Source organism: Megalops cyprinoides, chromosome 1 (genome assembly GCF_013368585.1).
Source record: "Megalops cyprinoides isolate fMegCyp1 chromosome 1, fMegCyp1.pri, whole genome shotgun sequence".
Taxonomy (NCBI): Eukaryota; Metazoa; Chordata; class Actinopteri; order Elopiformes; family Megalopidae; genus Megalops; species Megalops cyprinoides.
In genome coordinates, this window is record NC_050583.1 from 26,517,392 (window position 1) to 26,543,680 (window position 26,289).

Genomic DNA, 26,289 nt, shown 5'->3' on the forward strand with positions numbered 1-26,289 from the left:
CCTGAAGGTAGTGAGGGACTCAGCAGTGCAAACCAGATCCCCCGGGCCCCCGCCGCTCACGCTGAGTGACACCTCCTCTCTCTCGCGTGCCTGCAGATCATGCTGAGCTTGCAGCAGCGGGCCCAGAAGCGCGCCAGCTACCTGCTGAGGCTGGACGAGATCAGCCCCCGGCTGGCAGCCATGGCCTGCACCGAGATGGCGCTGCCCGGGGAGGTCTCGGCCACGGACACCGTCACCATCCAGAGCGTGGGCAACACCATCACTATCCTGCCCACCAAGACCAAGCCCAAGAAGCTCTACTTCCTGGGATCCGACGGGAAGAACTACCCCTACCTGTTCAAAGGTGAAGCTCCCGCTCAGCTCTGGGGTTGGATGTGTGAACGGCAGCCATGATGGAAACTCTTCTTAACCTTCTTCATCTCTGAATGTCTTTTTTTTTCTCTCAGGGCTGGAGGACCTGCATCTGGATGAAAGGATCATGCAGTTCCTGTCCATTGTCAACACCATGTTCACCAAGGTCAACCAGCAGGAGAGCCCCCACTTCCACGCCCGCCACTACTCAGTCACGCCCCTGGGCACCCGCTCCGGGCTCATTCAGTGGGTGGATGGAGCGACGCCCCTGTTTGGTCTCTATAAGCGGTGGCAGCAGCGAGAAGCGGTGCTGCAGGCTCAGAAGGTATGGAGCCTTGGTTACTAGCAGTAAAGCTGTTACGTAGTGCTTACATTACATTACATTTCATTACAGAGCGTGTTCCTGCACAATAGATCATTAGTGTATCCATTCAAGTTAAATGAGCGATAGCGTTAGACCAGGCTAACAACACTGCCAGACCAGTGAGTGTGAGAATTCAAGCCCTACCACAAGTCAACCTGTGCAGTGTGACTAGGCAACAGAGGATACTACCATAAACAACCACTGCTTAAGGGTGTTCCTTTTGCAGTAGCATAACGACATGTCCTGCTATTTCCAGGCTCAGGACTCATTCCAGCAGCCCCAGAACGTTCCCATGGTGCCGCGGCCCAGCGAGCTCTACTACAGCCGGATCGGCCCGGCGCTGAAGGCTGTGGGGCTCAGCCTGGACGTGTCGCGCCGCGATTGGCCGCTCAGCGTCATGAGGGACGTCCTGCGGGAGCTGATGGAGGCCACGCCCCCCAACCTGTTGGCCAAGGAGCTGTGGTGCTCCTGCACAACGCCCAGCGAGTGGTGGAGAGTCACTCAGGTGAGGCTGCGCTGTGGCTGTGGAAGATCTGATGGACGCCAGGGTGGAGAGGCCTGTACGTTCATGCTGTGCAGAATCTGTATTTATAGTCCAGTATTGATGGTGTTGGTGCCCTTCCTTGCAGTCCTACGCCAGATCCACTGCAGTGATGTCCATGGTGGGTTACATCATTGGGCTGGGGGATCGTCACCTGGACAACGTGCTGATTGACATGACCACGGGAGAGGTGGTGCACATTGATTACAACGTCTGCTTTGAGAAAGGTTAGAAAGTGGATTTGTGCCTCCTTGAGGAAATGTTCCCACTCTGTGGCTGGGTCAGGGAAACTGACTGGTGGGGGGATGTGTTGCAGGGAAGAGTTTGAGGGTGCCTGAGAAGGTTCCCTTCCGCATGACCCACAACATCGAGACGGCCCTGGGAGTCACCGGAGTCGAGGGCATCTTCAGACTGTCCTGTGAACAGGTGAGCGTTACCCCTCCCTCATCCCTCTAAATGGTCTCTTTGCCAGCAAAGTCATTTGATAGTAGAGCTTCAGAACAGGGCCCAGCCTGCCTTTTGTTCTCTAATTAACTGTTGATTCTTGATGTCTCTTTACTGAGATCGTGAAGATCTGATTACAGACTGTGCAAATTACTCTTTTATGTCCTTAAGTCCGTGTCCACAATTATTTGAGTGAGACGATAGCCGTGAGAGATCTTACTGTCACTGAAACAGATTAATGTATGGCAATGTATCATTTTGCATGTTCTTCTAAAAAGTTTTAAAAATGTTTTAAAAATGTTAATCCTTCAAGTGTAGTTGTGGAAAAAACTGAGGTCTGCACCTTCACTGGTCCTTCAGGTGATCCACATGATGCGCAGGGGGCGAGAGACCCTGCTAACCTTGCTGGAGGCCTTTGTGTACGACCCCCTGGTGGACTGGACGGCCGGGGGGGAGGTGGGCTTCGCTGGGGCCGTGTACGGAGGCGGAGGGCAGCAGGCGGAGAGCAAGCAGAGCAAGCGCGAGATGGAGAGGGACATCACCCGCAGCCTGTTCTCCTCGCGCGTGGCCGAGATCAAGGTGACGTTTCCACACTCCCCCACCACACAACCCTGACCCTACCCCCGCCCCACATGGCCAGCCATGCAGCAGGGCCCCGCTCTCTTTAACGCCCCCTATCTCACCCGCGCTTTGCAGGTAAACTGGTTCAAGAACCGCGAGGAGATGCTGGGCGTGCTGCCGCAGATGGACAGCGCTGTGGAGGAGTACCTCCGTCTGCAGGAGCAGCTCGCCCAGGTCGAGAAGCTACAGGGCCGGCTGCTGGAGGAGATCGAGTTCCTGGACGGAGCGGAGAGCCGGCCGGACCACCCTGTCCACACCCTGGAGCACAGGTGAGGGAGCGGGGGGCACATGAGCGTAGCGCGAAAAACCCTGAAGAGGCTGTCATTGTTGACTCTGCTGTCACCTGGAGAGCGACGCTGACAGAGGCGATGTCGTCCTCAGGTACTCGGAGCACACGCAGCTGCAGTCCCGGGAGAGGACAGTGCAAGACGCCATCCAGGGGAAGCTGTCAGACCTGGAGCAGTGGATCTCCCAATACCAGGCTGCCTTCGCCAGCCTGGAGGCCACCCAGCTGGCCAGCCTGATGCAGGAGATCAGCAGCCCCATTGACCTGGGTAAGAAGCTCACCAACAGCCCCGTTTCCCACTGTTTCAAAAATGTTTCAGGGGGTGGCGGTGTAGCATAGTGGTAAGGAGCAGCACTTGTGAAGGTTGCCAGTTCAATTCCCCACTGTGCCACTGCTGCTCTACCCTTGGGCAAGGTAGTTAACCCACAGTAGCCTCAGAAAATATCCAGCTGTATAAAGTAGCCTCAGAAAATATCCAGCTGTATAACATGGATAATGTAAAAATTGTAATCTTTGTAAGTCTTACTGGATAAGAGACAATGTAATGTTTCGCCAAAGAGAAAGCTAACAGTACATGATGCATGTGTCAACCCAACCCCCACCCCCCCCAGGCCCTCCCAGCTACGTGCCGGCCACGGCCTTCCTGCAGAACGCGGGGCAGGCGCACCTGATCAGCCAGTGCGAGCAGCTGGAGGGGGAGCTGGGCGCCATGTTCCAGCAGCGGCGCGCCCTCCTGCGGGGCTGCCTGGAGCACCTGCACAGCTACGCCACGGTGGCCCTGCTCTACCCCCGCCCCGTGCTGCTCCGCCACCGCGCCCACGCCTGGAAGCAGTGGATGGAGGAGCTGGTGTGCGACATGACCGTGGAGCACTGCCAGGCCATCTACCGCAAGTGAGTGCGCCCAGGCACGGCACCTACATGGACTTTGCCATGCAGACACCCACCCTCGCCGCTTAAAGGTGGACTCGATGGTGTAATGCGTGAATCTGTGCTGCTGTGTGTGTTTTGTGAAACGTTGATGTAACGTTCAGACTCTGAAAGGTCTGGTAGGGATGGCAGCATAGCATAGTGGGAAGGAACAAGGCTTGTAACCAAAAGGTTTCTGGTTCAATTCCCCGCCGGGGCACCTCTGCTGTATCATGCTTGAGCAAGGTACTTAACCGAGAATTGACTTAGTAACTATCTGTCTAAACGGATAACATATAAAATTGTATTATATGTAAGTTGCTCTGGATAAGAGAGTCCGCTGAAATGACACTAATGTAATGTCTGGGTGCAGAGTTTGAATCACTCATTGTGTCATCACGTTTGGTGGCACGTTGGTCGTGTGTGTGTGTGTGTGTGTGTGTGTGTGTGTGTGTGTGTGTGTGTGTGTGTGTGGAGTTGAGTCGTTCGTGTCATGCGCGCGTGTCCTTGGGCCACGTGGCGCGGCTCTGACTGTGCCCCCCTCCCTCTGTGATGCCACCCCACAGGTACGAGATGCAGTTCGCCCCGCAGCCGCCGCCGGCCACCTGCCAGCTCCTGTCCAGCACGGAGCTGGCGCTGCAGCACCACGCGGCCGACACCAACACGCGGCTCCTGAGGCAGGTGGAGCGGCTGAAGGCGGAGGGCGCCGGCGCGCCGGCCTGCGAGGAGCAGCTGCAGGAGATCGAGCGCTGCATCTCCGTCTTCCTGCGCGAGAACGGCGAGCTGGGCTCCTTCAGCCTGGCCGGCATCATCATCTCTGCACTCTGCACCCTCACCAGGTCAGTCTCCATAGGTCACCAGGAGTGCTCTCCCAGCCAGGCCTTCTCTCATCTCTAAATCACACAAGGTTGCACAAGGTAACTAGTGGTAGGGCTTGAATAGTGATATGCTCACACTGGTCTGGGAGTGTTGTTAGCCTGGTCTGACACTCTTTCAGCTTCTATACACTTCTATTCTTCTGTGCTGGAAGTCGCTCCGGATAAGAGCATGTGCTAAATGAATGTGCCGCTACATAATGTAAGTCTATATATAGTTACCCGTTTGTTTCCTCAGCTTGCATCATTGTAAAATGTCTCCTGAAATATAAGCCCTGTTAGACCTCCCATGGTGGCGTGTCATTGTTGGCCCGCTGAGCGATGTTTCCTGTGTGTGTGTGGTCGTCAGGCGTAACCTGGTGATGGAGGGCGCGGCGGCCAGCGCCGGGGAGCAGCTGGTGGACCTGACGTCGCGGGACGGGGCCTGGTTCCTGGAGGAGCTGTGCAGCATGTGCGGCAACGTGACCTGCCTGGTGCAGCTGCTGCAGCAGTGCCAGCTACTGCCCCACGACCTGGACCTCCCCAGCCCCGTGGAGACCGCCCAGGCCGTCTACCTGGCCAACGGGGTCTACACGTGCCTGCAGGTACTGGATCTTCACAACGAGGTCACCTGGCGTCCATTCGGGCTCCTACAAAGCCTCTGTGGTGGTTAACTCTTCGCAGTTCTCTGTAATCTGTTTTGTTGAATTTTCGTGTATGAAAAGTAGAAATCGCAGCTCCGAGTTTAGAGTGCACAAGTGTTGGACAGGGATGTGCAGAACTCAGTGTGGCTTGGCCTCTTGCTCTCATAGTTTGGGGAGATACAGAAAGTACGAGTGAAGCTGGGGACGAGGGCAGTGACATCGATGGAGCTAGCTAACCTAGTAGCAAATGGTGGTAGGTAGCAGGCTGGCTAGGTCGATGTTGTCGTATGTTAGCAATACCTGGTTTGTTCTGTGGTAAATTGTCTTATTGTAGCAAGAGTAGGTATCAGAAATAGCTAGCTTGTAAATGTGGCTAGATCTGTGGATCAGTTAGCCTTCTGTGGGCGGTGTCAGTGTTTTAACTATGTAGACATGTTGTTTTTTCCCCAAAGAGATAGCATGTTGAAATTGTCAAATATTAGTGTTCAGTTTTATGTATGTCATTGTAATTAAACTGTGATTAAACCAAGTAGGCATGAGATGAAATATCATTGAGTTTCACAAAATCAGAAAATGACCAAATATTTTGTAGCTGTGAACATAACATGAAATCAAATCACAGCTTGACTGAGGTCAAAATTAGCAAGATTATGATATACATTTTTCCTCTAAAAGTAATGTTAGTTTAATTTTTATTTGCTTTACTTGATCTGTCCATTACTCCTCAGCAGTGCTATGACAGAAATTATAAAATTGTTATTTCTGATCCGTTGTTCCTATCGGTCAGTTTGCGTTCTGGTTCTGTCATGGGTAAACAGAATTTTCGTTCATTGTCTTAATGTCATTGCGCATTGACATAACATAAATATTCTAACTGATGTTACTATCTTTTTCAGCAGCATCATTTATGTATTGATTGAAACATTACTATATTGATAATATATAATGTAACAAGCACTGGGTAGTGTGACTGGTAGCTCCATGTTATTGACACAACTTGCTAATTTTGGTTTATCGTCTTTATGTAGCAAAGTAGCTAATCTTATGGTCAGCCAATCATGGATCTATTTTACAAATTTGATGTGACACTCAAACCTCTAATATTTCATGAACATTAGCACGGCTATGGGTTTGATATATGAATAAAGGAAAGAAAAGAACTTGTTCAGTCATGTTATATTTTTGTATCCCATCAGCATTATTTTGTGGGGGAATGTAGTTTCATGATAATTTTGTATTCTGAACTCCATTACATGAAACACATTGTCATATTGTGAGCTGAATGACTCATCTCATGCCTATTATCAAGTGAAAGATTTTCCTTTTGAGGAGAACTCTGCCAAGACTTGTATCCTTCACAATAGGCTGGACAGTCACCAGTGCTTGCCAGTATGAATTTTATATCCATAGTAAAGCTGATGTCTTTCAAATTTCACAATGTATTGTTGGCTTTTCAGTGCCACTAATTGTTTTGTAACGTAAATGTCATTTCCCGTGGGGAGTTGCCTCCCCTTGCTTTAAAATGCTTAAAAGAGGAGGTTTATGACACAGCATCTCCAAACGCATCGACACTGACCGCTTTTGTGTCTGCCGTGCAGGAGCTGAACACCAACTTCCGGCAGATCATCTTCCCCGAGGCGCTGCGCTGCATGCTGAAGGGGGAGAGCACGCTGGAGGCCATGCTGCTGGAGCTGGACCTGCTGGTCGAGCAGTGCGCCGACGGCGTCTCCCTGCAGGGGCTGGCCGAGGCGCTGCAGGCGCACCTCCGCAACGTCGCCATGGGGCTGGAGGAGGACACCGACAACCACTACCTGGATGTCACCAGGTAACCGTGGCGCTCGTAGAGCTTGTCAGGCTGGGAATAGTTGAGATGTCTCGTCCTCCATGTTAAGATGTAATCCCTGGCATGGTGGTGTTTGATTGGGCTTAAATAGGAATGCATGTCTGGTTGCATGTCCTGTTTGACTGTATTTAGAGCATATTCCCAGTGAGTGTGACTGACTTGTGTTTTGAATTATGTGCTGTAGTGACTGATGTATGGTATGGTAGTATTCTGTAGCCTAATCAGATTGCACAAATTAACTTGTGGCAGGGTTTGAATAGTGAAATGCTCACACTTTCTACTTTCGTCACTGTTGCTCATTCAGCTTGAATGGAAACACTTCGATTCTTTTGTGCTGGAAGTCTCTTTGGATAAGAGCGTCTCCTAAATGATTGTAATGTAATGTAATGCTGTTGCTTCAGGATGCTGCGTGCCCAGTACTCAGAGCTCATCCAGCCACACAGCCAGGAGGACACACCCAAGATGAGCGCTGGCCAGATGCTGCTGGTGGCCTTCGATGGCACTTTTGCGCAGCTGGAGACTGCTTTCGGGCTTCTGATCGAAAAGGTGACGCTCTGAAATTAGCATGTAAATAGTGCTTTTGTATGCATTTATATGGAATGTACAGGTGACCGTAATGATTCCACAAGTGTGAAAAGGACGACCTGAGGGGCGGACCACTACTTTTACAAATTTTGAAACAATCCTATGTTGTCTCAAAGATTGTGTCTCAACCTTGTGATAAATGCAGAATGCAAAGGTACATAGGCACTACTGAGCCAGTTGGAGTTTTTGTGAATAGCAACCTCTAACCACTGACTCTCTCCCTCAGCTTAACAAAATGGAGGTCCCCCCAGCCTGGAGGAAGGTGGACGTGATCCGTGAGGCCAGGGCAGCGCAGGTCAACTTCTTTGACAAGGCACAGCACCGGGAGGTCCTGGAGGAGATCTTCTTCCTCAAGAGGCTGCAGAGCATCCGCGACTTCTTCCGCCTGTGCGGCTCCTTCTCTCAGACACTTTCCGGTAAGCGTGGCCCCGCCGTGGTACCCTGTGCGGGTTTTCTTCTGGCTCCGTCAAGCCCTGGCCGACTCTCTGCCGCCCCTCCTCTCCCAGGAACCTGCCCCCCACCCCCCGAGGACGCAGTCCCCTCCAACGGCCCCGTGGCCCTGGTGAAGCCCGTGTACCGCGGGTCAGCCGTGATGAGCGAGGACCAGATGGCCCGGCCCGTCAAGGCCTTCACGGCGGACTTCGTGCGGCAGATGCTGATGGGGCTGCCCACGCAGGTGCTGGGCCTGGCCCTCTGCAGCGCCCTCAGCGCCCTGGGCATGGACGTCATCGCGCAGGTGGAGGCCAAGGACTTCGGGGCGGAGGGCAAGGTCTCCCTGGACGACCTGTGCAAGAAGGCCGTGGAGCAGGGGCTGCAGGCCGGCCGGCTGTCCCAGCTGCTGCTCAACCGGGCCACGGTGCTGGCGGGCTCCTACGAGACGGCCTGGAAGAAGCTGGACCTGGTGCGCAGGCTGGAGGTCAGCATGGAGGCCTGCAAGGTCAGCCTGCAGAGGGCCCAGCTGCACATCGCCATGTTCCAGGTGAGTCTGCCACAGCGGAGAACAGGTCAGCGAGGGGCGTACTTGTACACCACAATCACCCGACCAAAACTGCATTTCAGATCACCTACTGTGAAAGCATATTATGTTATGAATTGTCATCTGTTTGTTTCATTTTGTTTTATGGTAATGTTTCAGTGCGCAAATCATATTCTTTCACATATATTTAATAAAGAGGAGCTGACAGATTTGTTCATTTGGTGTGTGACTTCATATCAAGAAGTCATTGAATATTTGACTGAAATTGAGTGGCAAAGCAGACTCAATCTATGTAGATCAATAGTCATTGCAGTAATCACTTGGGAAGAAACATCTACTGCCTTGATCAGCCTACCATGAAGTGTATGAAGAACAATTGGAAAGAGCCCATTTATTTTTGCTGTGTGGTTGTGTGGTGTTCTCTGGAGTTCATTGTGCAGTTTTCTTATCTAAAAAGTATTGTATTTCCTAATTTTAAGAAAAAAGCCAAACCAGAATAAGAAATCTCCAGTTTAGTTCATGGAACATGGATTTACTTATTTTGTTTGTGCATGTACAGTATTGGTGATTACTGTGCAGTCGTGTGTCCTCAAGACTGTACCCGTGTCAATGCAGTGGCAACATGAGGATGTCCTGGGGACGAGGAACCAGCCGATGTCTGTGAGCCCACCGCCACGCTCCGTTATCCTCAGCAACATGAAGAAGAAGCTGTACAAGCTGAGCCAGGATGAGGCCTCTATCGCTAGCTTGCAGGTGAAATACCGCCTCACTAAATGATTCCTGTTTGTTTTTTAGCCTGCCGTTGTTACTGGCTTTACAGTTGACACTTTATAGTTCAGTTACATATTACTCATATTGTGTTTCCTATGTAAGATACCCTCTTGCTTCAGTGGTAGTCATATATGAAAGTGTCATCATCCAGCATCTATTTATCCATGTGGGGTAGTTGGGTTCAGTTAGGTTCAGGCAGGTTGCCATCACGTGGGTAAACATGTTGATGGTCCCTTGCAGGAGAAGCTGGCGTCACTAGAGGGCAGCATCGAGCAGCGTCTGAAGTGGGCGGGGGGAGCGAACCCGGCTCTGGCGCCCGTGCTGCAGGACTTCGAGGCCACCATTGCCGAGCGGCGGGCGCTGGTGCTGAAGGAGGGCCAGTGCGCCAGCCAGGTGACCTTTCTCTGCAGCACCATCCTCAACTTCGAGGGCCTGCGGACGCGCACCCCCGAAGCCCTCAGCATGGACGGCGCTCTTTTCGACCTGCTCAAGCGCTGCCAGGCCACCTGCTCCTACGCCGCGCAGTTCAGCAGCTCTGTCTCCCCGCTGGAGCTGAGGCTGCTGCACAGGCTGGTGAGTGGCTGGCTCACCCCACCATCTGACTCGCCTCATGTTGCAGGCTTCAGGTGTTACCTCACTGTCGCTGCTGAGAGATTACTTCCAGCAGTTGGACTTGGTCTTGAACAGCTGAAGTCGCATTTGGAATGCGGAACAACACAGTATTTTGATCCTGTACTCCCATCCTAGCACTGTGCTGAGATATGTAATGGCAACTATCCTGTCTCCTCTCAGAGCTCCACAGTGGACCTCCCCATTGGCAGCCCCGAATGGCTGTTGTGTGCACAGAAGCACCTGACCCAGGAGATGTCCAATGAGAGAGCACTGCAGGGGGAGAGGGAGCAGCAGCTGGAGAGCGTCACGGAGACTCTGCAGGCACTGGTGGACACCATCAAGGGCATTCTGTCCAACCACAACCGCCAGCTGGCAGACGTCAAACACCTGCTGCGTGCCATGGCCAAGGTGAGGCCGGTCGAGGTTCACGACACCCTCTGACCCCCCTTCTAGACCTCCACGTAGCTGTGCTGGTGTATTAGTTACTGAGTCTCCGTATTGTTCCCAGAATGCACCCTCAAAGACTGAAGCGCCGTATTTTTTTAATATGTGAAGTGTGACGTTTTGACCACCTTCTCTCGGCCCGTTCCGCAGGATGAGGAGAACGCTCTGGCAGAAGGCGAGGCCGTGCCGTACGAGGGCAGCGTGCGCCAGTTCCTGTCGGAGTACAAGGCCTGGCAGGACAACGTGCAGATAGTGCTGTTCACGGTGGTGCAGGCCACGGGGCAGCCGCGCAGCCAGGAGCAGGTGGAGCTGCTGCAGGAGATCCCCGCCACGCTGAGGGAGCTCAAAACGCAGAGCCAGAGGTGCGTCTCAGCCGCCACGCACGCAACGCTGCAGGAAGACACCCTGCCTCACCCGTGTGTTTTAAGCTGCGTCTTTTCGTTTCAGCGTCTATAATGGGCTGGTGGGCTTTGCTTCCCCCCTGGTGACTGAGAGAGCGAGTGACTGTGCGAGCCCAACCCTGAGCACTCAGACGAGCTTCGCTGCAGGTAGGGCGTGTTAAAATCTGCACTATATCACAAAGCCCTTCGGTGGACACTGCTGGGCGAATACTGTCCAGAAGCTGTCTCATGTAGTGTCTCAGTGATGACGGTGTGCCCACTGAAAACCACCTTTCGAGGACAAAAACTGTTAACAGGCAGTGATTTCTGTCCGTGTCAACAGCGGTGCGCTGCAGTGGGCCCAGGACACAGCCTGAGAGCATGTCTCAGAACGCTCGCAAGCTTCTCCCACGGAACCTGGGGACACCAGCAGACACCCCACCCAGCACCCTACTGATCACCAGCAAAGGCATGGCTCCAAGCCCCAAGAGGGCAGTGAGGGACCCCAAGACTGGAAGAGGTCTGAGGCAGCTTTTTTCCTGTTATGCTCATTAGAACACCCATGCTTTTCTTATTTTGCATACCGTAGTTCCAGAATGTTTAGGAATTTGAGAAGGCTAGAATATCCAACATTGAATTAAACAATACTGTTTATCTCCTGTCGATTTTAATATGTTTGCTTAAAGACAAATCAAAAGTGTGTAAATGCTGAAATTTTTTATGTGGTGCGTTGTTTATTTTGAATGTTGCACAGCTGTCCAGGAGCGCAACTCTTACGCAGTGAGTGTGTGGAAGCGAGTGAAAGCCAAACTGGAGGGCAGAGATGTGGACCCAAACAGGCGAATGAGTGTGACAGAGCAGGTAAGGCTACAGTGCTAATGCTAAGCTATCTACTGATAACATTTTCATCAATATCATGATGCCTATATCATAAAAGGCACCAGAACGTGATGTAGAATGCGAAGCAGACTTCATCTCAGCATTATACCACTTTATTTACAATTTAAATAAGTAATTTTCTGTATTTTTCATATCTAAACCTTACAGTTTTTTTAATGCATTAATTTCTCTATGCGAGTGAGTCAGCTTGAGGCTGAGTCAATTGAAATAATTAAATCTGAGGCAATGAGAACATTGTAATTGTAAATGCTGGTTTTAAAAAAGCTTGATTTGGCACCCTGTGGAATAAAAATCCATTAAAACGCACTTGAGACTGACAAAAACTGCCTTCCGTTATAATTAAACCTTTCTTGCTGTGCGGTTTTGTGCAATGTTATATCTGTCTATTCCATCAATAGACAAAGGTTTTGCTTTTTCTAAATTATGCAGTTTACTGTGTCTGAACAGAATGGGAATAATCAAGGAATTAAATTAGGTTCTTTTTACTGTTTGGCTTATTCAGTATTAATTCAGAAATTTGCATGATAAGTTCATTTGTGTTAAATCCTACTGATGGTTTCCAGTTGTTAGGGGACTTCATTTTCTCCTTGATAGCCAGAAAATGAACTCCAGTTTCTGTTTTGAATGAGATCGGTTTGGTTATCTCATAGTTCCTCTCAGCATGTATTGTCCTTTTTCGATGGCTTATACATATCTGTCACAAATGACTAAAGCAAATGTCACCAAAATGCATCAGAATTTATGATGAGGCTGTACTGCTCAAGATAAGACACATTAGTATGTCAGTAGTTCACTGCTTTTCATTGTTTTCACTCATGTCTTTCTGGAAGCTGTGAAAATCAACCATAGGGAATAAGTGTAGTTGGATGCTCTTAGTAAATTCCAAATTACAAGGCTGTTTCTTAAATGCTTGCTATGGGGCTTATTTTCCTCCATGAACAAGCCTAGATGATATCTGGCTGACATGCAGGTAAATTCTCACAAATGGCCATGCAGCCTGTTGGCTCCATGAGATATCTTCCACCTAATACAGTGTTCTTCTCCTCCTGTCCCCCCTTCACTAAAATTCTTCCTCACTTGCATACAGGTTGACTATGTGATTAAGGAGGCTACGAACATGGATAACCTGGCTCAGCTGTATGAAGGTTGGACAGCCTGGGTGTGAACGGGATGCCAGTAAGATCTCTTTGGTCCAACGAGGGTAGAAATCCACCAGAATCCACTGGGTCTGGGGCGAAGGAGCCGCAGAGCAGCGTGGGGGGGAAGATCTCGCGATCCTCCCTGGGGCCCCCCACTGGATCCCCGTAGCACTGCTGCACCCGGCGATCCAGCCATCACAACGAACGGGTCTGCACCCGGCTCCCTCGGGTGCGGGGGGGCTGACGGGGACGGGAAAACGGGGGGTGACGAGGCACCAAGCCTGAACTGTCCCCCACCCCCTGTGACACAGCAAATACAACAAACACAACTCCTCTCCTCCCGAAATCCAAGAGCATGCGGAAAAAGGGTTCGCTATGGGGACTCGGAAATGGGCTCGTCTCGCACCCCGCTTTATTTTCGCGCCACCCCAAGAGGGGAGAGACGGATGCCCAACATCCTTCAGTCCCGAAGCACGCTCCTGGAGTGCATTTCAGTGGCGAGAGGAGACAAGGAGACAAATGCTGTGAAGAGCCTCTTGACATTCTGTCCTTTATGACGATCCAGCAATTCTAATGGTCCAGCAGCAAAGCTGGTGTGTGTTGGCAGGTGTGGAGGACTGAGTGGCTGGAGAATCAGGAGCCTCAGTGAACTCCATTCAAAGCCACGAGGCTCAAGCCAGATAACTGCAGTCACTTTCTTTATCAATATCAAACATTTATTGGAAATAAAGAAACCCTTACACACAACACTCTGAAAATATCTCACACAGTAGTTTCACAATTTGAGTAGTCTCATGCAGAAATTTTTTTTTTTTTTTGATTAATCACCGTCATCTTGTTTGAATGTTACAGCACTATGTATAATGTGCTTCAATGCAAGGAGTCCAGTGTGGATTGGTATTATTTTTGGATTGATTGATGGCTGTATGTCAAAATGTATAAGTATGGGTATTCTAAACAATGGTAGAAAATATGTTGACTTGAAATTGGACTAAAGATGACTTAATCGCTTTCCAGTACTTTTCCTTGATTTGCATTTCTAATTTGTGAATTGTAGAGATTTTCTTTCTTTTCCCATGCTTTTAAAAAATCACTTAGAATCATCCCTTTTTGACTTGCCACTGAAGGGATGTGCCATTCCTGTTATATACTCCCTGTTTTGCCTGAGTTTTACTAATCTAGACCCCCCTCTAGTTTTACATTTTTAGTGGGAGAAATTAATACGTGAATACATAAAATAATGCTTTGGTGATGGTGCGTACTGTTATAAAAGTTTTTATTCAATTTTGTTTGATGCAGAATAAACTGGAATTTAAATGGTACTTATTCCACCTTTGAATTATCTTTGTGGGTGCCTGTTTGCATGTCTTTGTAGAGTAAGAGTCCTTGTCAAAACATGAGGCTAATATAGTCAGGCTTCAACTGCTTTACACTGAAATTGGCCAAACCAATACCAGCAGCTGCCTAGCTAGGACAGCCAGGCTAATTATAGCTTGCTCTCTTACCACATGACCATGAAAATACTGTCTTGTCATTCTCTGACACTTTGTTTTGCGCCCCGTTTCTAGATAATACACAACATTCACCTCCTTCAGCAACAGAATCTCTTTAGTACCTTGTGAAGAAGTTGCTGTCGTTGGCAATGGAAGTTAGTTTGCTTGCAGTCCACTTTTTAAGTCTGAAAAATCAAACACACCACATGCACAAACTACACACACACACACACACCTTTATACACCTTCAATGCTTGCCTTTCATTGATTAAGTGGCAGGTGCGCTTCTTCCACAATACTGCAATGTATGATCAGCACACGGCACGTGATAGGCTAGACAGCAGTTCAGAATGTTTTTCTTTTCATAATTTCCCAGATATGGTCTAGAGGGGGCAACTAACCATATAAAAGCCTGCAGGTGCATAAGGTTATTTTTACATTACAAGTGAATAGTTGGGAAGTTAGCAAACACTGCCCTTTATTATGAGATTTTATACTATCAGTTCTTAAAAATTGCCTTAAAAAAGGCAATCAGAGTCAGGGTTTTCCCACTTGAAATTGTGTGTGGTATTTCTCCCATTGAGTGAATTACAATTCTAATGTAATTCTTATATATGGAAGATTGACAATTTAATGGGGAGTCTGTAAACTTCAAATCATATTTTAATTAAGAAAAATCTAGCCCACCAACTTGTGTAAAGTTTTTGGAATTGTGGGACCACAATGACTTTGGAAAGGTTAGACATATATTTACCTAGTGTAGTCCAAAGATCCCAACTGAAGAATCAGACTAAACTACATTTAGTCCATCACCATAGTCCATTTCCACCGTCTGTGATCTTCCATGATAATGAGTATTATTTCGTGAAGGGAGTTTGATGTTGTGACAGTTTTAAATGCAATGAATAGAGACTGACATGGGTAGATGTGCCTTCACTTAGAAAATGCCACAAAGTGTAGACAAGTCACTTACCACCGACTGGTCTTCAGATTGTTTAACCTGTAATTAACATTAACATTTTCCCTTTTCCGCATCCTTACACAAGGGCTTTCGTTTTAAGACATTTAATTTCTTTTTAAATAAGGATGTAATAGCAGTAATATCTCACCGCAGGTATAGATTTTCTTGAATACACTTTCTTTTAAAATAAAGAACAGATGCTTTGAATAATAAGACTGTGGAGATGGTCGTTTTATGTTTTCGAAAGAGCTCTGTGTAATCTGCAAATCTGCCTAATAATGTAGGTTTTACCAATTACATCTATACCATGTAAAACTTCTAATGCTTTAAGTCAGACGTCAAATTGCTCTGTGGGCAGAACTGAGACGTCACTGCATAATTGTATTGTAGTAAACTTTGGAGATATGCTGTCCAAAATCAAAAACATCCAAAAAATTAAAACGTAGTCAAATGCTATAATGAAACCTACAAATACAGAGAAAACACTTAAATATATGTAAATAATAGTTTACCAAATCTAAACCCGACCGAGTTACGAAAACGCCTATCGTCAAGACTCAGCTTCGCTGATATGTTGTTCATCCTTTTTAGGCTGGTGGCATATACAAGGACAAAATAATTTTCAATCACACTGACGAAGTATTTGTTAGGTATTTAATTTTGTAAGAAAGTGACTCCCAGTTAACGTATGACATGATTTTGGCAAGACTTAAATCATGAGTTGTTTTGAATGTAAAAAATGATGGCTTTATAATTCAGTTATTAAATTCAGAATATTAAATAAAATTGATAGAACCATTAGTATTACCTACTCGTATTGGAAATGTTGGGACTGCCACAATAAGCGGGAGACAAAGTCAGTTATTAAAATATGACATGTTACTATCAATATCCTCTTTTGGGTCATCTAGCTCATTGACCTATAACGATCGGTTGGTTCACACGATTTCCTTTTACATGTTCTGTTAGCCTATTTCTGGTCTTTTCAGTCTTGAAACGAAACTTGTTCTAAATTGCTTTTAAATTGTGTTTTCATCACTATAGTTAATATTTCCTGTAAGGGTATGTATGCCATCGGAAGTGTGTGACTTTCTAAATTAAATAATAAACGTTAACATACAATGAACTGAAATTAACGCTGAGCAGTCCACGAAACACTATGGATAGAGTCGGCTTTTACTAAAAACGATAGAACATTACCTAACTTTTCCCTGCGACGGATTACAGACCATATAATGTCCATTCATGCTCATTTTACTACTCTACCACATATAATACGTGTTAACTTCTACCTTAAATCCACTTCTACCCGCATCCCCTTTTGCCCATTGAGGCGGACAGCAAGCTAACGTCAGTTAACATGCATAAAATTGTACTAGCAAGTAATACAACGTGCCCAACTTCGTACTTAACCCTTCAGATTAGCTAGCTAACGTCAGTTCTGTGGTGTGCAGCACAAAGTTTAATCAAGCAAATGTGTATGAAAGGAACAATAAGCTATGTAGACGTTGTCATACGTTTTTAGTTCAAATTATTCAATGACTTTCTTTGCAAATTGGATTGTCAGGTATATAGCTAACAGCTTTTGGCTCTCCGAAATTATGTTTCCAGCACACTACTAATGCAGGTCAAAACGAGCCAGCAAGTTATGAGAGAAAGGTCAAGGGAATTGTAGTTTATTTCGTTAACGTTAACATGTGTTCTGTGCGCTTTTCAACTACAAGTCCCAAAAAACCACGTTGAAGTGACTGATTAGACGGCTACGGGGGTATACACCAAGCCGACCCACTCTGGGTTTTTTTCATTTGACGGCGCTCCTTGGCTAGATAACGTTACATAGCCTAACGGTTTATCCTCAACACACCAGAATGGCAGACGGTGATAACAAAAGCACAAACATGCTGGTAGGTAACATGCGGTTAATATAAATATGTATGTATATTTTATCGCCAACGTTTGATAGACATTTCAGTTGCCTTGTTAGCTAAAGGAGTTGAAACACATTTCGGGTTGCTTTCTTATAAATATTATGAGCAGGTACTCTTAATTTTAGCTGTCCTCATACACTAACTTAGGCTAACTAGCTAACCAATCCTGTGAGTTAGCTAGGTGGATAGCCTAGAATTTCTGTCGACCAGAAAACATATCATAGAATCAAGCTTGCTAATTTTCTGTGACAGCTGTTTTAGCTTTGGTAAGTAACGCGTGGTAGTCAGCGATTACTTGGCTGCCCAGTGGTTTAGCTACATTAATCGATTTGCTATGTAGGCTGTGTAAAATGCATGTTACGCATGGTTCATTTGTTGCTGTTTTTGCTGATTTGTGGCTTATATTAGCCAGCTAGCTCGTCAGCTCCTGACGCAGAGCAGGATTGTTTGAAGTTCAACGGACTTGGCGATCTAGTTGGCTAATTGAACTTGCACTTCTGTCAACGAAGGTAATTATTCTACATAGCTAGGGTTTATTTGCTACAATTTCCGACTAATCTTACATATCTAATTGTCCAGCTCGGCTACTGTCAGCTTTCAGCAAGCTAGCCGCAAATGTGTAGTCACACATTATTCATCGCGATTTTATTGCTTTAGATTTAAATGGCTGTAAGTTGCTCTTATATTGCTGGTATGTTTAGATGTTGTAGCTAGCTATATTAATCAGTTATTAATGAAGGCCAGTGGCAATGACAACTGTTTTACCTCAGTGTCATGTATTTTACGTTGCCTATATCTCAAAATGGATGAATGGGTTTGGGCCCAAATCCCAAGAAAACCCAGATCTCAGCTCAAAGTGAAATGCAGCTGAAGACAGACTTGGTGGCAGTCTGTACTGACACTGCACTTTCCTTTAAACTAAGATATGATGTGTAGAGTTGGGTTGACAGGGCTTTTAACAAACACTGAAGCATTGCGCCCTTGTGCTGATCCAGCAGTGTGCTGCCAAAGGCTGCTGTTCTGCACATGGTTTGGGTTAAGCCCTGCAGAACCTCTCCCCTACAGAAATGGATCATCTCTCAATCCGTAGCATTAAGCTGTGACCCACTAATATTCTAGTGTCACCTTCACTGCTGCCCCATAACAATGTTTACGCCTCTTTGCACATTAAGTGATGTTTTTTGGTGAAGGGTACGGTAGGGCCAGATTGATTGTCTCCAGCATGGGGACACTGAGACAAAAAACAGATTGTGAAAGTCAGGAGCAAAGGTCCTTGTAGAGGACTTTTAGATGGTTGTGAAGCTGTCCTCGTTTTGTCATGGGTGTTGTGGAAAGTCTTTGCCATCTTGCTTCCCACAGGCTAGGGATACGGCCCAGCTGGAGGAGCAGCTACAGGGATGGGGAGAAGTGATCCTGGCTGCGGATCACGTCCTGCACTGGCAGAAGCCTTGGTTTCCCGGGGCCTTGATAGGGGCCACAACTGTGCTCTTCACGTGAGTACGACAAAATACTGTCAAGTCACACGCATCCTGTTGCTAATCCCAGCACCTCCAACTGACTGGGTATGTTGTGTCACCCCACCCTGTCACAGTGAAACTGTAGAAGGATAAAGTTAACAAAGGCACTTTCTGTGAAGGAGGACCCACGCTGTCCTGTATGTCCTCTGTGAAGGAAAAGTCACTGTGTGTGGCTGGAATTCGTCTGAGCCTTTTCTGGGTTGCACTGCGTGATAACACTGCCATCGTGCAAGGGTCAGGAAAAGGACGTACACAAACTCTGTACTCGTTAGATAGCAGTCCATGATTTGCCAGAGATTAGTGTGATTACAGGTACAAAACACCTCTGTCACATAAGCTTTCCTCACACACAGTCACGTCTGTAGAAAAACTGCTAATGCACTTTCAAATGACTGGTGGAATCAAACCATTTAAGCAAATGTGAAAAGGGTGCTCATGGAATTTCAGCAACAAATGTTTAAACCTCAAAGCCTGATGTAGTCTTTGAAATAAAGTGTGTTTCTTACTGTCATCTTCTGTCGCATTTGGCAATGAAATGAGATTCCTTGCAGGAAAAAACAAACCCAGGAATCTGGCATCCATATTCTGTAATTACCTTCTATACAACTTGGTGGCTTTGGCCTTTCTTCATTGCCTTGCCTTGAAATGAACCAGAATAAGAGCATATGAGAGTAAATAAATATTTGGAGTGTTATTTTTTAAGATCCACATTTGCATTTTAATTTGTACATTGTGGATTTCTACATAGGCTATAGTACTGCTGCACAAATTTGTTAACATTGATGGCAGCTTATTATACTTGCATGAACTAAGACTCCTGACTGCATAAATTCTTTTTTTGAGACCTGTTTTTGTTTTGTTTATCTTTGTGTGTCTTGCTTTTTGACCTCATGTGATATTGTTGATGTGTCATGAATGTGCCCCTTATTTGCAGGATGGTGTATTACCTGGACCCGTCAGTGCTGACTGGAGTCTCCTGCTCTGTGATGATCCTGTGTCTGGCTGACTACTTGGTGCCCATCCTTGCTCCCAGGATTTTCAGCTCCAGCAAGTGGTGAGTTTTGGCTGGGGAGCTGAGAGGGTGAAAGGGACCCATATCACAATAGTGAGAGTCTGAAAAATGAACAGAAGGAATAATATCTGTAGTCTGCAAAGAAAGGGGAGCGTATGCACATTAACGCATAATTCCTTTGTTATTTGCTAGTTGGGTCTGTTCCGAATGCAGGCTTAGCCCTATGATAAGCTTTAGACAAGCTTTTTGGTGGTTCCAAAGTCAGAAGGGAAAAAAATTGTTAATAAAGGTAACTGTCCTGACATCAGCGAAGGACAGGGGCATTTGTTTACATAGAATAGAGCTGTACATTTTAATAGGAGATAAAGCCTGGGTTTTTGCAGCTCATATGCCTTTTTGGTAATCTTATCTTCCTGTCCCATTCTGTTAATGGGAAATCCCCCCTTTTCATAGGCATTCTGTATAGTGATGCCATACCCTTGTACTTATGTTTTCATATAAAAATTATTTTCTAATCAGTACATGTGGGCAGCTTGCAACCCTGTGGATATGCTATGATCAGTTTGATCTATTTCACTACTAGCTTTCTGTGATAGCTAGCTAGCGACTGGCCCACTCTGTGGCTGAACCTAAGGCAATCCACGATCATGGCCTATGGCTGCAGATCCATACCCCTACTATTTAGTAGCACCAGCCAATCTCTTATCCCTATCTGAAATCCCATGGAGGCTGTGTTGTATTACTTGCTGTCACATTCCTGCTAGGTTTAATGGTTAATGGTTGTGATGTCAGGAGGGGAAAAGACCTTTTGTTTTACTTGCGTGTAGGTGTCTTTAGTCCAGTTGACAAAGGCTATTAATATTTAATTGCTTTCATTAACAGCAGAAACTAGAATCCAGAGGATCCTCTGTTTTATGTGTGTCCTTTCCTGTGGCCACAGCAGTCTTAAATCCTAAAAATATTAGGTGACTGGGTGCAGCTGTTAAAAGTGCCTTTCTGTGTCAGCCCCTGTCAGACTAGCTCAGCAGCTGTCTGCTCCCCAAGCCCCGCTGTCATTGTTCACAGGGACACACTGTCTGTGGGAGGCTCTGGCATTCACAACACAAACCGCTTTAGCAATTCAGAGCTGAGATTTTTGTTTGTCTGTATGTTGAAGGATCTAGAACCATTTTTAACTGCTTTTAAACTCAGTATTTTCTGACCATGAATTTAAACCCTATTACGTTTATGTTTGTGTTAAGACTGCTACAAAAAAACAAAAAAATCATGCTGTTGGAGCTCCAGAGTATCTCAGTTTGTAAAGGTGCATGTTCTAAACAAATGCTGAACCCCACAAGCCATTGGTTTAGCACTTTCCTGGCTGGGCTGAGTCATTAGCTGGGAGTTGCTGGGGGTCTTGCAGTTGTGAAACACAGTTAGCTTTGTTCTGCCAGGGGTAGGGTGACTGACACCAGCCAGGGATCCCTTGTCCTGCCTGTCATTGGCACCCTCTAATCTACTTCTTGGGTGCTTATGTGTTACTCAGATGACCTTAGAGACAGTGTGCCCATCTTCCATCTGCTGTTTGCTCTGTGCTGGTGGCATGTTGGATTTGTAGTGCTTAAAGTAGCTGTTGGCTGCAAGTGAGTATGTTGGAGGATTGCACTCATTGTGTTTCAGCATTCCTGCAGATGTTTACAGGATGCTACATTGGGATGGGCTGAATGTAACACTGGTGGTTCCAAAGTTAGGGTGAACAGAAGAGGGAAAAGCCTAAAGAGAACAATCGTGGAGTGACAACAGTGACCTGTAATGTCAGAGCATGTGCAGAATGCTAGAGAATGAAATGTAGATGTTGTAGGTTGGGGTTTGTGCTAACCCGTGTCATAGCTGATCTCCTCCTGAGACACAACTCTCAGGGCGGTGTTCAGGTGTGTGGGGATGGGCTGTATGTCAGGGGCTCTGTCTTCCTGCTGGATCCACAGGACCACTGAGCAGCAGCAGCGCTTCCATGAGATCTGCGGGAACTTGGTCAAGACTCAGCGCCGTGTGGTGGGCTGGTGGAAGCGCATCCTCGCCCTCAAGGAGGAGAGACCCAAAATGGTAAGCTTGCATTGGACAAGCAATGCAGGGAGCTTTGTTATTCGATTTTAAGGCTGTTCCAAAGTGGAAATTACAAGGATTTGCCAACTTAAGGAACTTTAATTCTTTATACATTCAATTCTGTTGTGAGCAGTGTCCATCTTGCATAGTAGCCGTTAATATGACCTTTGCAGGATGGAAGTTCTATCGTCAGACATATCCTCATCAAAATTGTAATAACTTACTGTTATTCAGGGGAGATATTAAGACTATAAACATCATATGATTTGTATTAATTTTACTTGCAAGGCCACTGAGCACTGGTTGTTGGGTGTATGATATATCCACATTTCAAATGAAATCATACAAAATATCATTATAGACTGACAGCACAGACCTTGTGTATCATACACACATGTTGAAAGTACTATAGTTATTGTTTTTTGTAGGTTGTATTTTTGTAGGCGTTAAATTTGGTTTAACGGCAGTGCTAAACAACCACCAGTGGACACAGCAACTTGTAATTCAAACAAGCTTGCTTCCTCGCAGCAAGGGAGAACAGGCTGTGCGAAGTGCCAATACACTACAGCCTCTGTGCTGTAGAGGTAAAAGGAGAACAAAGAGGCTAGCTGTCGCATTCAGTGTAAATGGGAAAATAAATTCCATAAAAGGCTTATGACTTTTGAATGTTTGAAAAAGCATTTGTAGGTCTTTAAAGCCTCAGATGAGCCTCAGTTAATGCTATGGTGTGATTTGGTATGGAATCCCTGTTAGTCCCTCTCTAACAGCATGCAACAAAGTCCCCACTGTTCTTCATGAAAGGAACACTGATTACCAGTTGCGCTAGGGGCCACAAAGGGTGATGTGCAAACTGTCAGATGATGCTGTTATCTAGCTCATTTTTTCCTTGCAGCCCTAAGGGGAAACTTTGGACTCCTAGCCATAGGTTGTCCTTGTAGGCCGATTGTGTAAATTTCTGTTTCCTGCACAGTACTTCCTGTCTATGATCAGCAGTCTAGTGGTGATGGCATGGATTGGGCAGCAGGTCCATAACCTATTCCTGACCTATCTGATTGGTAAGCAAAGTTTAAGCGTGTGTCATGTTCTCTTTTCTCACAGATCAAAGCCTGTGCTCAGATTTTTTCTGCAGTCTACAGCAAGCTGTGTTTAGTAGTAGTCAGGGAGATGGCCTTGTAACCCAAAGGTTGCAGGGTCATCTCCCAGGTGGGGCACTGCTGTTGTATCCTGGAGCAAGGTGCCTAACTTGAATTGCTTCAGTAAATATGCAGCTACAAGAATGGATAGGATATATTAACATAAGCTATGTGAGTTGATCTGGAAAAGGACATCTGTTAAGAAAATATGTAATGATGTTTTACATTAAACAAGTAATTTGACTCTAACAATGGAAGTATTGGTTTAATTCTTGGATTCATGATGCCAAATTATGTAGCCTGATCACCTGTCTTCATAGTACTACCCTTTTGAAGTTCATTTTCTGCATTTAACTTACTTGATGGGTCTCAGTAGCTCTCAGTTAGTGCACTTGGAAGGAAATGCAGTCCAGTGTCAAACTGACAACAGACAGCACTTCCCCGCAGACTTCACACCTTGTATATAGACCACATGAGCTACTGAGTCACAGTGTAGCATTTAAAACAGGTCATCAAATCTGGAACAAGAAAAGAGGCCAATGCTGCAGTCCAAATATATCTGCAGCTCTCCTTATGTAATCATCTTATTTAAGTGTTATAAAGAACCTTCTCTCACTTTGATGTAATTAAATGGTAAATTGACCCACTTGTGGTCTTAATCAAATAAACGTAAAGGACTTGTAGGATGAAGTAAATTTTTTAAGTAAAGTTTTTTGTTTATTTTTTTTTTTTCCAAAAAGTTCCAGTTACGCCCAAGTTTGGCTGGACTTTCACTGCATTCACAAAGCAGGAGGAGCCTTGCCCTGACCCTCCTGTCTGTTGTCTCTTTTCAGTGTCATTCCTCTTGCTTCTGCCTGGTCTAAACCAGCATGGCATCATCTCCAAGTATGCGGGCATGGCCAAGAGGGAGATCAACAAACTGCTCAAACAGAAGGAGAAGAAGAACGAGTGAAAATACGGTGGGGGAAAAAACAAGGAGAGAGCAAAGAGCACCCCTTTAAATCCCTGCGAGAATTTTATCATTTGAAAAGACACCTGCAAGGACTCTGCTACTCTCTGGTGCCCATCCACAACGTCAGCTGGGTTAAGGGTGCTGCACGAATGTTCACATGAACACAGTTGTCATGGTGGGGTTCTCCTTCACCTGAGGATTTTGATTGTTAAAACAGTGACGTGGACAACATTCTGTTTTTTCAGACATTGATTAACCATATAAAGATACAACCCCATCTGTCTCTCTCTCTCTCACACACACACACATATACACACAAGATATGTACACATGCATACGTGAATCTTCTTTGTTACAGCTGCTTTGCTCAAATACTACTTGAGAGCATTGGTTGTTGCTGTCAGTCCATTCCAAATGCTGAATACAAAGAAATGCAATCATTCATTCATAATATAATATAATTCCTCCACACACACAACATTCATCCCTAAAGAAAGTGAAATGGATAATCCATTAGTATTAGCATGTACAGATTTTCTAAAGGGATGGGTTGTCCTGCTTGCTTTTACTTTTTGGGCCTGAAAAAAATCACATTTCCATACAACTATCGGCCAATACAATGCTGTCCTTTTTTTTTCTCCAATGTTGTTAATATTGCACTGAAATTGTTTGGCAAAAACTGGATTTACCCAGAAAAATGAAACTACTCTCTGGTACCATGTTTGCCATATTGTCATGTGAAGTGTTAAACCTGCTGTATTTGTTCATTTAGATTTGTACTTGATGATCTACATACTGGTTGTCCAGCTCTAGCGCCACTTGGATTGGCTTGGAATGACCTCTGTAAATACTCCTGTCCTCTTTGCTCTTTTCGTGTGTATCTGTATGTATACTTCAGTTTTGGCTAGGCTTAACCCCCGACCACTTCTCTCCATCGTGTTCTTTCCTTTCTGGTTTCTGTATCAGTAATAAAGTCTGTTCTGAAGAAAACAGCAGGCATTAGTACCTTCATGCATATAAAGGAACTACATTAAAAATTAAATTTGTACATTTTGAAGGCCTTGGCATCGCCTTGTAACATTACACACATTGTGTCAATATGTGACAGAGTGATAATGAAAAGCTGTGAAATGCTGATTGTTGCCCCACCTGGCAGGTCATTCACATGTAACTCAGTGTTGTTTGTGCTACACAAAAAGCTGCCCTTATTTATAAACCTTTGCAGAATGAAAGATTTTTTTACTGTTGTTGAGCAGCTGGTTCACACAAGCCCTTCCAGAGGATATTTGTGGGAAGTCTAGGGCAGGGTCATCAGTGCAGTCTGGGGATGCAGTGTTCTGTCTCCCAGTGCTGAAACGTCCACAGCGTCCTGTTTTAGACTGCCAGCAGGCAGGTCTGTTCCTCCCCTGAGAGAGGGCATGAGGCTAATGCAGTTCATAAATGCAACCCATGTGAACTTCACAAGGAATTACACAGCTCATGCAGGAGTTTGAAGTGCAAGCATGAAATGTTCCAATACCAGCAGTGCATGAATATTAAGTCATTGGAAGTATCCTGTCTAAGCTCAACAGAATGCTAATCAAAGCCAGTGTAGTGATGTGAAATACAATTGTGTTTATGTACAATTGGAAAAAAAATTGGAGCCTTTTTATACTCAATAGAAGTGTGAGAGTGGTTTTTATTTCTTTGTTGTATTTCATGGGAATAGTGCAACAAGTCAACTTAAGAGCTATCGCTCTGAACCACCATTATCAGTAGGGACTAACACCTTGTTATAACTTTCTGACTTTGTTAATCTGTACCTCCCACTGGTCATCAACAGCATCACCCTATTTGTAAAGTGAACCAGCAAACACTATGTTATAAATCCAACTCCTTAATTACTACAAAACACACCTTGCAAAACAGTATTGTAATACCTGGCTCTCAGCACACTGCTATCTGGATCATATTAGATTAGATTAGATTATATTAGATTAGATTCAACTTTATTGTCATTGCACATGTAACAAGTACAAGGCAACGAAAATATTACATACTATAGTAGCTAAGCACACTCATCCACAGCAGCTTACATAGCTGGCATTTTTTACATGTTAGGCATTTATACAGGACAGCTTTACTGAGGAATTTTTACTCTACCCTGTCCAAGGATGTTAAGAGCTACATGCCACTGGGAATTGAACTGGCCACCTTTAGGGTTTAACTTAAGTGTTACCTCTTGCCACTACACTACACTGCTGCCCAAGTAATTCATTAAAAATGTTATAACAGCTATGTACTCTGTGCACTCAGCTCACAGTTACATGAGTTTGTATTTCAGAGGGACCTTATTATAAGTTTTATCTTTACTTTTGTTGTAAGAATTTCTATTGGACTAATGATTGCACCCTGTGCCAGATCTGCACGTGTGCGCCTTTATGTTGGAGGCGGTCGGCAACATGGTAGCTTGTAAGAGAGATGTCTGCATGTATGTCCACCAGTTCCTCCTTTGAGTAAAAGAGTTGAACACCTAAACACTGCTGCATCCTCACTCTACCTTTGTTTTTT

At 45.8% G+C, this 26,289-nt stretch overlaps 2 protein-coding genes across 2 annotated transcripts in view; both read left to right on the forward strand.

Moving 5' to 3' along the window:
* The window catches only part of smg1 (SMG1 nonsense mediated mRNA decay associated PI3K related kinase), a 36,155-nt gene extending 22,243 nt beyond the window's left edge, over nt 1–13,912 (forward strand). Inside the window, exons 40-62 of the mRNA XM_036523093.1 lie at nt 97–343; nt 447–676; nt 972–1,220; nt 1,345–1,483; nt 1,573–1,682; nt 2,061–2,279; nt 2,397–2,590; nt 2,703–2,875; nt 3,219–3,498; nt 4,080–4,352; nt 4,738–4,972; nt 6,610–6,836; nt 7,256–7,400; nt 7,666–7,855; nt 7,946–8,418; nt 9,031–9,168; nt 9,427–9,759; nt 9,979–10,206; nt 10,393–10,604; nt 10,690–10,790; nt 10,966–11,142; nt 11,377–11,483; nt 12,610–13,912. Of these exons, the coding sequence (XP_036378986.1) occupies nt 97–343; nt 447–676; nt 972–1,220; nt 1,345–1,483; nt 1,573–1,682; nt 2,061–2,279; nt 2,397–2,590; nt 2,703–2,875; nt 3,219–3,498; nt 4,080–4,352; nt 4,738–4,972; nt 6,610–6,836; nt 7,256–7,400; nt 7,666–7,855; nt 7,946–8,418; nt 9,031–9,168; nt 9,427–9,759; nt 9,979–10,206; nt 10,393–10,604; nt 10,690–10,790; nt 10,966–11,142; nt 11,377–11,483; nt 12,610–12,687 (4,758 nt within the window). The 3' untranslated portion in view covers nt 12,688–13,912. The remainder of the gene's footprint in view (nt 1–96; nt 344–446; nt 677–971; nt 1,221–1,344; nt 1,484–1,572; nt 1,683–2,060; nt 2,280–2,396; nt 2,591–2,702; nt 2,876–3,218; nt 3,499–4,079; nt 4,353–4,737; nt 4,973–6,609; nt 6,837–7,255; nt 7,401–7,665; nt 7,856–7,945; nt 8,419–9,030; nt 9,169–9,426; nt 9,760–9,978; nt 10,207–10,392; nt 10,605–10,689; nt 10,791–10,965; nt 11,143–11,376; nt 11,484–12,609) is intronic.
* Nucleotides 13,913–16,932: 3,020 nt separating this feature from the next.
* arl6ip1 (ADP-ribosylation factor-like 6 interacting protein 1) lies at nt 16,933–25,258 on the forward strand. The gene is made up of 6 exons (XM_036540817.1): nt 16,933–17,019; nt 18,403–18,536; nt 19,495–19,614; nt 21,537–21,654; nt 22,625–22,709; nt 23,621–25,258. The coding sequence occupies exons 1-6, from the start codon at nt 16,984–16,986 to the stop codon at nt 23,737–23,739; spliced, it is 612 nt and encodes a 203-aa protein (XP_036396710.1). The 5' UTR covers nt 16,933–16,983; the 3' UTR covers nt 23,740–25,258.
* Nucleotides 25,259–26,289: the final 1,031 nt, after the last annotated feature.

What these genes read in the sequence shown, in the direction of transcription:
- arl6ip1 (XM_036540817.1), top strand. Translation starts at nt 16,984, where the DNA reads ATGGCAGACGGTGATAACAAAAGCACAAACATGCTG. An exon ending in GCCACAACTGTGCTCTTCAC is followed by an intron (nt 18,537 to 19,494) that starts GTGAGTACGACA and finishes CCTTATTTGCAG; the next exon opens with GATGGTGTATTACCTGGACC. An exon ending in AGGAGGAGAGACCCAAAATG is followed by an intron (nt 21,655 to 22,624) that starts GTAAGCTTGCAT and finishes TTTCCTGCACAG; the next exon opens with TACTTCCTGTCTATGATCAG.